At 38.6% G+C, this 12,887-nt stretch overlaps 1 protein-coding gene across 2 annotated transcripts in view; it reads left to right on the plus strand.

The window, feature by feature from the left end:
• zc3h3 (zinc finger CCCH-type containing 3) overlaps window positions 1–12,887 on the plus strand; it is a 62,930-nt gene that overhangs the window by 47,811 nt on the left and 2,232 nt on the right. For both annotated transcript variants that reach the window (XM_079628637.1, XM_079628638.1), the window contains 3 exons: window positions 3,143–3,274; window positions 10,899–11,062; window positions 12,051–12,220. In XM_079628637.1, the coding sequence (XP_079484763.1) occupies window positions 3,143–3,274; window positions 10,899–11,062; window positions 12,051–12,220 (466 nt within the window). The remainder of the gene's footprint in view (window positions 1–3,142; window positions 3,275–10,898; window positions 11,063–12,050; window positions 12,221–12,887) is intronic.

The raw sequence follows: 12,887 nt of genomic DNA on the forward strand, positions 1-12,887 counted from the left end.
TGACTTGTGCAGTAATAGTATTTATAGCTCCTAACTTAATTAAACAAGCTACTATGATTACCTCAAAATGTAGAGATCTATGCAAGTGCAAGTCACTTTATCTAAATGAAATGCATACACTTGTTTTGCTTTTGCTTGCTCACGTGCCTGCGATTACCATAGGTTGCCGACCCCTGATTTAGCACATGTTTACATACACTGGGAAAAAGGAAATTGGTGTAGAAACAATTTCCACTCAGAAACTAAACGACTAGTAAATTTCACAATCAATTACAAAGAAACGGGAAGTAACACATTGAATTAAACGTGAAAGTAGAAGTAGCAAAGCAGAAAAACTGTAAGTAGTATTTTCTTGTAAAACGTACTCCAGTAATTGTTTTATTTATAACTTTGAAAAAATATATATTTTACAGTATAGAAAACCAAATCAAAATCGCTGTTTATAATAGTTTTCTCTCAATCGAAGCATAGTTGAACTGACTACGTCCATCACAGGGCCGATCATGATAATAGACCTGATTTCAGTCATAACTCAAACATAAAATGTGCAGCTACTGTATTTTATCTTTGTAGGACAGTATTGACAGTTGGATTTATGCATAAAGCCATAAGAATCTTAACATAAGTCATGACTGGCCGTATGTGGCGGTTTCATGTTACTGTCAGGGCTTGCGGGCCTGTGGGGTGATAATTAAAGATACTATGTCAGGGACTTAGCTTCCTCTCTCAGGTTATGTTGGTGTGTTACAGTCTCAATATCTTTGAGGCAATCCCACTAGATTCCAGAGTTACATACTTCGAGGTCTTTGCCTAGGCATTGCCGTCATGGAGACAGGTGGAGATGGGATCAGTATTGACGCAACATGTGATCCATCATATACTAGTCTAGATTCTCCTGAAGTGAACATTACGATCTCATTACTTACCTACCTCTCGCAGACAGACATACACGTGCATGGTCACATTTTTTCATGGCCATGATTCTTTGCTCTCCTTCTCTTGTTAACCAGTTTAGTTTTCAATAACATTATTGAAATATTTTATTTGCAGAGATCTGTAATTCATGTTGCAAACTTGCAACTAAAAAATATCTGACTAAAAAATATCTGACAATAGCTTGGTTGCTGCATAAAGTGAGTAATATCAAAGACTATAGAATAACACAAGACGCGTCACTCGTATTGTTTTGAATGGGGAAAAGTGCAACGCTCAATATGGCGGAATATATCCCTTCTAAATAAGAGTCAATCGCCGATTCCGATTCCTATAGAAACAGTCAGACGTGTGTTTCCACTGCGCATTAGCTTGATCCAGTCTGAAAAAATGTCGTTCCATGTCATGATTCGAGCGTTTAGAAACTAAATATATGAGACAGTTGTTGTCAGATTTCATTGATTTCAAATATGAAATTTAATCGTAAGCTTAGCGAATAGTTTTGCAGAATTTGATGTTTCCCCATTTAAAGAGATAGGAGCTGCACTTCCAAAGATGGCCACCGAGTGAAATGACTCGTCTTAAAGAGACTTTGTTAATATTCAGCTGGTCGTGTCATTTCAATATGGCAGCCACCATGAAGGGAGACCAACCTTATGTATACTCCTCATGAAAAAAACTGTCAGAAGTCTGTATCATGTAAGTGTACATAATTTTAAATATTTGTCACAATTAGTATTCATTTATTTCTGTAGAAAACTAATTACTTGGTCCACTTTATATCCAAAGGTTTCTTCAGGGTTTCTATGATCATGAAAAACATGGAAAATCTGTTTTCCATGCCTGAAAAAGTAATGTAATAAATCAGTGAATTAAGTGACAAAACACCCTTTTGGTTTAATATGGAAGTAATATAAATAATACACTATTTATAATGACTGCATGAGTGGCAAATGAAGAGTGTATAAATGACAGGAATAGCAGTGGCGTTTCAGGTTTAGAAGGACACTGTCTGAAACTTTCCCTATTCTTCCTTCTCACAGTGAGATACCCATTTCCCTTGTTTGTTTGACACAGAAAAAAGCCACCCCTCTGAGCGTTCACTTTCTGTAAAACACACATACTCTCTCTCTCTACTCCACTCTCTCCCTCCCTCCCTTTATATTCTAACACTTGTTCAGACTTTTGCTTGTATTTGGTCCAAGGCCCTATTCAACCAATAACCCCCACCCCCCACACATAGAAACACACCGAATCACTGCACCTGTGACAGTCGTCACCCTCTACACCCTCCAGTGCACCGAGAGTCCAGCTGTCTGCTTGCCTTAAAGGAGCAGAGCCATCTCATCGCAGCGCAGGCCCACCTGCTAGTCCCGACCCCATAAGCCCCCCTCCTCCTATTCCTACACAGCCTTGCTCGGGGCTCAATTTAACCCCGCACCCTGTGTCATCCATGTATATGCCATGAAGCATGGCTTGAGTTCACGCCTGCAATTGAAAACGATCCAGTTCCCCCTCCAAATAGCTGAGAAACAAGACCCCCAAACCCCTTCACCCCACTCGTGGCTAGCGTCCATTCCCCTCCCCTGCACATAAACACATCATGCAGGTGGTACGACGCCCCGCTTGGGTCAATATTTCTGTTGCAGTTAATTAAGCAGAAATGATATGACCCCCATGGAAATGAGATTCCACTTAAGAGGGCAGCGGCCACCCCCCATCCCCCCCACCCCCCACCCGCTCATCGTGTGCGCGAACCTCACATTCTATTTTAAACCAGTGAGCACTCAGATTATTCATACATGCAGATTATATTCACGAGGAGTGTAAATCTGTGCCATTGACACATGCACATAATTACTGATTAGACAATGTGTGATTAAATGCGTGTTTTGACAGGGACTTCAATAGATATGTGATTTAATACTGGTGCCATATGTGTGTAACTCACTTATGTATCCCATCATTTATTCACTATAATCTACACACATCTGTTAGAAAGGGAATTTTAAGGCTAGGCTGTATTGTTACTGCTCTTATTCTTTTATAAATTCATTGGTGATTCGAACTAACCGTATTCTTTTACTCGCACTCACTCTTTTGTGAGTATAATTTTTGAGATTATTTGAGGTTTTATGAAGTTTGGTTTATTTTATATTTGTTTGCATTTTCAAGCTCTAAATTTGTTTTGTTTTTTACTTCTTTGTAGATGCCTGTGTGCTCATACTTTCTGAAGGGGATCTGTAATAACAGTAGCTGTCCATACAGCCATGTCTATGTCTCACGCAAAGCCGATGTGTGCAAAGACTTCGTCCGAGGCTACTGCCCGCAGGGAGATAAGGTGAGACAGTTTATATTAAGGGAAGATCATTTCTGTTGCAAACACATGTTTGTTGATTATTCAATAAGGGGGTGTTTGACTATTTGAAAACTTCAACCTTTTTTTATATATATAATATTATATATATATTATTATTATTATTTATTTTTTAAACTCAATTGTGACCCTGGATCACAAAACCAGTCACGTCGCACGGGTATATTTGTGGCAATAGCCAACAATACATGGGTCAAAATTATCGATTTTTCTTTTATGCCAAAAATCATTAGGATATTAAGTAAAGATCACTTTCCATTCACTTTTTTTTTTTAATTCTACCGTAAATATATAAAACATTTATTTTTGTGAGTGAATGCAGCAAAATCTTTAACACAAATGGACAACTTTAAAGGAGATTTTCTCAATGTTTAGATTTTTTTGCACCCTCAGATTCCAGATTTTGAAATAGTTGTATCTCTGCCAAATATTCTCCTATCCTAACAAACCATACATCATTGGAAAGCGTGTTTATTCAACTTTCATATGATGTATAAATCTCAATTTCAAAAATTGACCCATGGGACTGGTTTTGTGGTCCATGGTCACAATTGTTCTCTGAAATGCTTGGTGTGATGTAATGACAGCAATATTGGCTATTCTTAAGCTATTATTAGCTATAAAAAAAATAATGTAGAAGAATAGTAAATTAATTGAAAATATTTTTACTTGAATATATTTATTTAGCCTTTCAACTCTCTTCACTCTTTCCCTGCCAGCGTTTTAAAAAAAAGTTTCCAGCCACCGCCATAATTTTTGGTCATTTTCACAAAAGTTTAATGGCACCCAGAATGTTTTGTTATATACCGGTAAATATCAGACTATGCAATATATCAAAAGAAATATCAGACCCTCTGCTTTTTAACAAAACAAAACTTTTATTCTAGCCTAATGCATTTTTTTTTTTAATCAACACTTGAATTTGGGTACATAAAACAGCAACAGTTTGAGCAAAAAGCTGAGAAAATCAAATTTTTGTCAAAGACTACATCTGGATGGGATTCAGAACGACGATCAAAACAAAGATGAGATAGATCGAGTCCATCAACACTTCCCAAAGCTTTACAGTCCTATAACTCGTCGTTCTCCAACGCCCCTCGGCCTCGCCCTGCTCGCCACAGTGTTCTTTTACACATGCATATGCTTACATATGATATCGCTTGTTTCTGTTTTTTCTTCGCCTATGGTTTGATCAGGAGATGCAGGACTCGCAGAAGATGCGTAATAGCGCCCCCTACCCTATAACAGTGAAAACCCGGAAAGCCGGAAATGTCCGTCAATGGCGGGGAAGTGTTGTCTCTCAAATGACGGGAAGCGTTGTCTCAGAAATGATGGAAATTTCCGTCAATTGAGGGGAAAGAGTTACAATTAGTGCTTAAACAGGTACTTTAAATGTTATTAAAAAAAAAACATTATTTTAAACATCCTTTGAAATACAATAATTGTCTATTTTTGTCTGTTTTAATCATGTTTTGTTTACCTTAAAAATCATACTAAGGCATAGTAATTGAGGAATCATTCTTTTATTTTGTACACACTTGTATTGTAATCAAAGAATTCTGTGGTAAATGGTGTTGATATAGAGAGTGAACAACCGTGACTGTCATTTGGCACGTAACGTGATTCAGTGTTTCAGGTCAGCAAAATGTACCTTCTACATCTTCTAAATGTTTCCCTTCTACTTGCATCCACATAGATGCAAAGTACATTTGGTTTGACATTCATAACAATTGTTGTATTATAGTGCTTTGTAGTTGATGACCGTTTTATAGGTCTTAATGAATGAATGCCATGTATTGGTGATGACATTTTGGAAGAGTTTTAAAATAGAGCTCTTAAAAGTTGACTGTGTTCTGGATGTTAATCTGAACCATCATCCAGGTGCTTATGACATATGCATTTGGTTTCCTCCATGTTTTTGTGTGAGTGACGTATTGAGGGCAGTAACAAGAGAGGAAGACATGACCCACATTTACCAAGTGTCCTCATTTGCCCTTAATCCAGCAGGTTCTAACCCATCCATGACCTCTATCTTCACCCCAGCTCTCCCACACACACACACACACACACACACACACACATGCTCCTGTTGTCCTCGTCACACCTGTCCCTCAGTCTTATGAAGCCATACAGGAACGGAAAACAGATGAAGCCACTGTCATGTTGTACTATCTATTACATTCTTCTTCTCATCAGATTTATATTACATCATATTACTAAGAACGAGACCTGCGCAAGTCATGTTTCTTTGTTTAAAAAAATGTTAACTTTTTACAGTAAGGTTCCGTTCATTAACATTGGTTAATTAGACATCATGAACTAACAATGAACAATACTTTACAGCATTTTGGGTAATGTTAATTTATACATGTACTAATACATTTTTAAAAGTGTGTTGCATAAATAAATGTAATATGAATGAACATGAATTAATGAAGGAAAATGTATACATTTATAAATTAACATTATCAAGATTAAAAATGCTGTAAAAAAGTTTTCATTGTTAGTTCATGATGCCTGATGCACTTAAAAAAATGTCACTGTAAAGTTACCACCCCACACACACACACACACACACTCACACACACACAGTAGCCTAATATATGCACTTTAATTTCCCATGAACTATGTCGCCCCATTGACATCACATGACCAAACGACTAATTATCTCTGTAACCACTCCGTCAAACAATTTCCAAGACGAGTCCAAAACAACTGCTATATTGGCCAATTAAAAATTACTAAGTGCATCTTTTTTTTTACTATATTGTCATGTTGCTACAGATTTAAAGCGGGAAGCTTTTGAGATAATAACATAATTCATATATGCCAGACCAAAAGTGATTTATTTTTTTTAAACCGACAGTATGCCTGGCTTTATTGTTCTTCCGCAGAAACTTTCATCGCCGCCCCTATCAGTTTCTTCCTCTTTGGATTTGTCTCATTCTAATGAATTGTTTCTCTGCAGTGTTTTCTGCGTCTCCCGTCTTCTCTCTTTGTCTCTGTCTGTCTCTCGCTCTGTTTTTTTCCCCTCCATTTGTTCTTCTTTGCTTTCCCTTCATCGTAACAAATGCATTCTCTTGCTGTCAGGGCTCATTTAAATATTTGGGGTGAGAATGAGAATATATAAGGAGAGATATTAATATTTATTCTATTAGCCGAAGTGCTTAGGTTTGTAATTTTGCGCCGTCCCAAAAGCACTGTCTTAGATATGATGGATAGCACACCATAAATATGGACGTGAAAAAGTGCTGATGACAGCAGTACAGGCGAGAGGCCAGCAATGGATACGCCAGCGGAGCAAGGGTTAAAGCACACTCTCATCCTCTTCATTTCTCCCTCCCTCCGTTCTTTTTCCCCTTCTTCTGCTCTCTCATGTTTTTATGTCCCGTTTCTTCTTTTGTTTGCTGGCCACATCCGTTCACACCTCACCCGGATCACTCTTCTTTTGATTCTCCTACCTTTCCTCTCATCCCTCTATCACTCTGTCACTATTCTCATTTCCCAGCTCTTTATCATAGCTCACACCACCATTCTATCTTTCTGTCTCTCTCTCGCTCTTTCTTGCTCACTGTCTCAGTAATGTAAAATGTGCTGACTCTTTCTGCTTTGTGGCCAGTAGAAAGCTCTTCTAATAGGCCCCAGAGACTTCCCAGCCTTTCTTAAATCAAGTGGAAAATTGTTAACTTGCACTGATATAAAGATGTTCCATCCGCTTTTCTTTTTTTCTCTCACACACTTCTCTTTTCCCTCTATTTTGCTGCTTTTATGTAAATTAAAATGTATGGGAGAGCATGGTTGGAGAGGATTTGGGCTTTTGTGTTTTCTTTGCCCGGATCACAGCCGTGAACATCAAAGTTAATGAGCCTTCTTAGTACTGCGTCCACTTCCCATCCAATCAGAAGGATTTTCTTCTAATTAGATATGATTCCAAATAGCCAATCGACAAAGTTTATGAATTGACTAGTATAGGTTACACTATTGTATGTAATTTATGCAAACCAAAGATTAAAATGCTGTCTGCGTAAGACTTCAAGCAAATACAGGTGAATAATTGTCTTTTTAAGTTGATTAATTGACCTGCTTTATTGCACCCTACATCAAATGTCCATTTCTGATTTTATGATGACCCATCATGGTTGAATCTGTCCCGCCACAGTTTCGTAATGAACAGATCACTAACGTTGTGTTTCGAGCCATTGCTTTGGGAAAGCAACTGTCAATCGAACTGAAAAATGTGGGCTAATTAAAAAGGTTGCGGCGGGCTTCAGAACTAAGCATTTACGCAAACAGCTCATAATTCGCATCTCAGAACGGCTCCATTCACAGTAAATGCTGCGAGCTCCTTCAATGCAAGTGCTGTGAGTTTAACATGCATGTTTGACTATTCTTGTATATCTAATTTAAGTTGCATACTTTTTGTTCTTGCATTGATGTTTCATTTGTAGCAATTTTGCACTTTGACAGTCAGTTTGAGAGTAGCTTCCCCAACACTGGATTGATATCATCCATACTTCTCAAATTGTAGCTTTCACTATTTTGAATAAATCAAATGTTGGTGGGTGTGAAAGGAATATTAATTAATTGTTAAAATGAAAGTCATTGAGGCCAAAAACAATATTGGACCCTACTGCCCTTTCAATGTATGGAGAAAAAACCCTCAGTGTTCACTTCTATCACATCTGGGTTCAGCAGATGAAAGTAAGTCAGACAGGTTTGGAACCACTTGAGGGCGAGTAAATGATGAATCAATAATTTTTGGGTGAACTAACCATGTTGGTCTGGCTTAAGTTGGTCTCATAAACTAGACTTTGGTTTCTTCAGGCCATCCCGCTTAAGAAGGGGATGTTGTGTGTGGTTTTTATGTGATGAAAGACGCAGGCAAACCTGTCAGGGCTTCCACGATAATATACTTGTATGCAACTAAGTGTTAGCCCTGGCAAACAATAGAGCTGCAGGCTCTACAATAGGTTATACAGACAGCAATGAGGAAATCTGAATCTTTTTTACACTTGACAAAACTTTTGAAAAACTATTTTTTTCCTCCTAAAAGATTAAAAACGTGTGCACCCTGACTTTAGAATGCATAGCAGCCATCAAAAAGTCTGAAATTGGTGGGTTCAACCAGCTCTGGCCATCTTAGTGGTCAATATGCATCAAAGGGTCTGTTGACACGTGAGAGTAGACTCTGTGGATGCAGTCAATGTTGTTGAATTATAAATGCCCTGGAGATGCCAGTACATTTCCCTGCAAAATATCCCGGGCCCATCCTAAACGGCATATTGGCGCGATGACATGGGGCCCAACAAAGCAAAAACCTCTTTTTTTTTTTTTTTTTTTATAAATGGTTCTAGAGATGAAACATGAAGCCAACTAAATAAATGATTACGACAATATATGCTCTGTATGTTTTTCATGCGGCTTTGGATATTTTTTATAATAATAAAGAATGAGAAATGCTTAAATGAGAAAAGCTAAGTGTAGCGATTCGTTTATTATAAAACACTACTAATAATGCACGTCTGCCCATTATTTAATCAAAATCCACTTTCGATCACAATCGGAAGTCGTTACATGCACTTGATGATGGTTTCTGTGTAGTATTAAACTGTGTAGTACTAAACTTGATTTATCTAAATGTCCTGTTGTATGTTGTGCAGCAGACAAGGTTAAAGCCAAATGCTTGAGGAAAAATGATTTCTCGGTCAGCGCCACCTATCTTGCAGGCGTGAATTAGATGAAGGCAATTAATGGTTTCGCGCTCAGTGTGAAAGGGTCTTTACACTGAATACATTATGAGCTAGAGAACAGTGATGTCGGTTCTATTTTTACAAAATATTTTGCCGCACGTCAAGATGACTTTATCAGATGTCTGATGATTGGGAATTCCTGGGATTCATATTTAGCTGTGATTGAAATAGATAACTGGTAACTAACATCATGAAAAAGGGGAAACTTCGAATTAAATATAGACTTTTTTGGGGGAAAGCATGTGTAACGACATTTTCCCCATAAACATTATTCAAAGATCAAGTACATAAGTAGTAATTGTTCATATTGTCGTGAATATGAAAACGGAATCGGTAGAATTACATATGCAGTAGCAGTACTCTTATGATCCGATTATCCCACTTTACAGTGTTTGTAATTTCTCACAGTTTACACATTTGTTCTATTTGCCTTCACCGGACCTTTGAATGATTAAAGTGCGACATGGATGTTATCAGTCAAACAAGAAACAAATGGGTGTTTAAAAAAAGAAAGGTCCCAAATGCTCTTCTGAAATGGGGTGGAATTGAAATCGACTGAATTCAAGTGGCAAGGGATTTAGCAAATTGGGCCAATTAGCCATGAGTGTGGTGAGTGATGATGTTGTCTATAGGATGATTTAGGGGGCATTAGAGACCCAGATTCATTGGGTGCGATAATCCAGTTACACTGGACTGTGTGTGTATATATAAAATATTCTTAAAGTGTTTCCTGTATAACAGAAAATATAGCAAAAGCTGTCCTCTTGGACTTCAAAATTCCATAGCCACACTATGTCTGCAATTAGTGATAGTCTATGTTCCTTAATCTCATAATCTAGACATGGATTTTGAATGTCAACCTGTTCAGCCTAACTTTTTTTTAATTTTTTTTTATTATTATTAAATGTTTGTTGTTTTTAGTTTAGCTGGCTTATACTTGACCTCCTAATGTGCCATTTACACAGGATACATTTAATATAGGGGTTTACTGAGGGTCTTGAGATGCATTTTGGCAAACTACTTTTCACACAATATCTTTAAAATGTGATGCCTGTGGTGCTATACACTGAAAAAAGGCAGATGCATATGTGCAACAATTAAAAAAGTAGCACAGCTGGATTACAAGAACATGTTTCCTGCGTGAACTGTCCCTGAGGTAATCTAACAAAATCTGGCATTTAATTTCTAAGCACCATAAGATGAGATCCTCTGGTGTTTCACTGTTATAACTGTATATTTGGTCATTTTAGGCCACTTATGGCTCTGACCTGATCCCTGTTGGGGGGAGAGTGTCTCTGGGCGGTCTGCCCCAAGGGGTGACAGGGAGTCCACACTGTTCCCGGACACACGATCCTTCAGCCACCCTTCACTCCCACACACATACAGACACACTCTCTCTCTCTTTCTCTCTATTTCTGGAGAAACTTGTCCCACACTCACCCAGTCCCCCTCTCTCTCACTTATACACGCGTCTTGCGCTCCTCACCCCATAGTGGGGTATAATTAGCTCCTCTGACAGGTGGGAGGGATCGGGTCTCCAGAAGAATGAAGCTACCAATTTACGCCCAAATTACACAGGCACACAGACACTCTCACCTACTCTCACTTACACACACAAACACATGCTCACCTTCTCTCACTTATCAGATGCATGCACCTACTGATGTGTGATCACACACAAACACTTACTTTTGCTAACTTCAGTGCACTCCTACTGAGTGTGGCACACATGAAATCCTGACAGTGTCCCACATGTTCATAACCAACCCACAAAACATCCACTGTGAATCTGGGTATAAAAAAAATAAAGCATTAGGAATTTTCTGCTCTCTCCACAGTGTAAGAAGAAACACACTCTGGTGTGTCCTGACTTCTCCAGTACCGGTGTGTGTCCACGTGGATCCAAATGCAAGCTGCACCACAGACAGAGTGTGAAACGCACCGGCTCTAACACAAGCTTTGGACCGGCCAAGAAAGCCCGGACCAGAGACATTATAAAGAGGTCAGGAAGAGGAACTAATCCCACATTGGCCTTTACAATTATTAATTGCCATCTGTATACAAGTGTTCTCTTTCCACTTTCTGTACTGTAGTTAAGCAGTTATAAATAAGTTATTATTGTTATTATAATTATTATTTACGTCCCAGGAACTTTTTCCCCCCCAGACCTGTAGCTGTCTACGTTTCCATTGCGGACTAAGTACCATGAAGATTGGGCAAAGTAAGGCCCGTCCACACCAAGAACGATAACTATATTGTATAAGTGCCCACACCAGTGGATGATATCGTTCCGTTTATTCTAATCGCGTGCTTGTCTGCCACTTTGAATGCTCCAGCTTGTTACAGCAGGATGGATTCTGATTGGCTGTCAGTGTTTTTATCGTTCATCAGCTGGATAAAATCGTTCTGAAAGTGATTTCAACTATATCGTTTCTCTGTGCCGTTATCTTGAGCTGTGGTGGGAACTCTGCTATTCTTTTATATTGAGAACGATTTTTGGAAATATATCTTTATAGTTATCGTCCTTTGTGTGAACAAACAACGTCACCTTTAGTGCGGTGACGTAGGACTGTGCGCGAGACTCCAGTTCCTGCTGGATTTCGTCCTCTGCATATAAGCTTAATAAAGCCTGAACCTCGTCGTCGGTTCATCATTGTTGATTAGAATAACAAACAACTCTTACTGCACGCACCGCAACAGACTTTTAAAAATGGTGGTTGAAATAAAATCCTGCGTGGAGTCAACCAATCAGCATGTTCAGCGCCCAAGTCCCAGGCTCATGTGTTCCTGAACTTTGAAAAAGTACACTACTTTCTGAGGGTGAAATACCACCCCAAAGTCCCTAGTTCCTGGGGTGGTAACGCGGCTAATGCAAATTTCCCACGAGCGTGCTGATCATTTATAAATTCCTTTGAAAAATAAAATTAAATTAAACAAATTAAATCTGTTTCTTCGTTATTATAATTTTATTTATTTTTTTGCCTTTTCAGTTCGGAGGAAGTTCAGGCTCCGTCTACAGAGTCCATACAGGCAGATGAGGGCTCGTCGTCCTCGGGTCTTGAGAAGTTGCCCTCCTTCATATCTTTGTCCAGCTCTCCTGACATGTCAGAGAACCCTGATTCCCCAATGATCCCTCCTGCGGCAGGCTTACAGGCCAAAGGTGTGTAATGTATGTGAACAGGAGGTTAGATTGAAATAATAATAATAATGCGTGCGTGAGTGTGTGTGTGTGTGTGGCTATTTTTTAATAGCCTTTTAAGTGTGGCTTAAGAGTTCAAATACTTTTTGGTCTCACTGTATATATATAAAGAGTAAGAAGGTAATAAATATGTATGGAGTAAATAGTTGTGTTATTTAATGCGCAGTGACAGGGTTAATAATATCGAGGGGGGTGATATTATTTAAGAGCGGACTACATGAGGTATATAATACTTACTGAGGGGGTACTAATATTTAGGTTTGTTGTTAAGGACAGGCACAGCTGAAGCTGGTATGTCAGTCTGACTGATAGAGGATTAGAGGAAAGGGGCCCCCTATATCCACACACACACACACACACACACACACAAGCCGTACCCTATGGAACACTGTCTTTCTCTTTCCACACTCAATAAGACAAACCTTATATTCTGTCTTTACGCAAACTCATGCAATAAATGAACTGGTTTTTACTTTTAAGAAACCATTTGAACTCACTTCATTTAGTTTTCTCCTTTCTCATGCTTTCACACTTCCTTTCTTAAATTAGTTCATGCACAACAGAAACCACTGAGATTAACCTCTGACCTTGCGTGTTTTCGGTCACATGGACATTCTGAAGCATGGCA

Source organism: Phoxinus phoxinus (genome assembly GCF_949152265.1).
Source record: "Phoxinus phoxinus genome assembly, chromosome: 11".
NCBI lineage: Eukaryota > Metazoa > Chordata > Actinopteri > Cypriniformes > Leuciscidae > Phoxinus > Phoxinus phoxinus.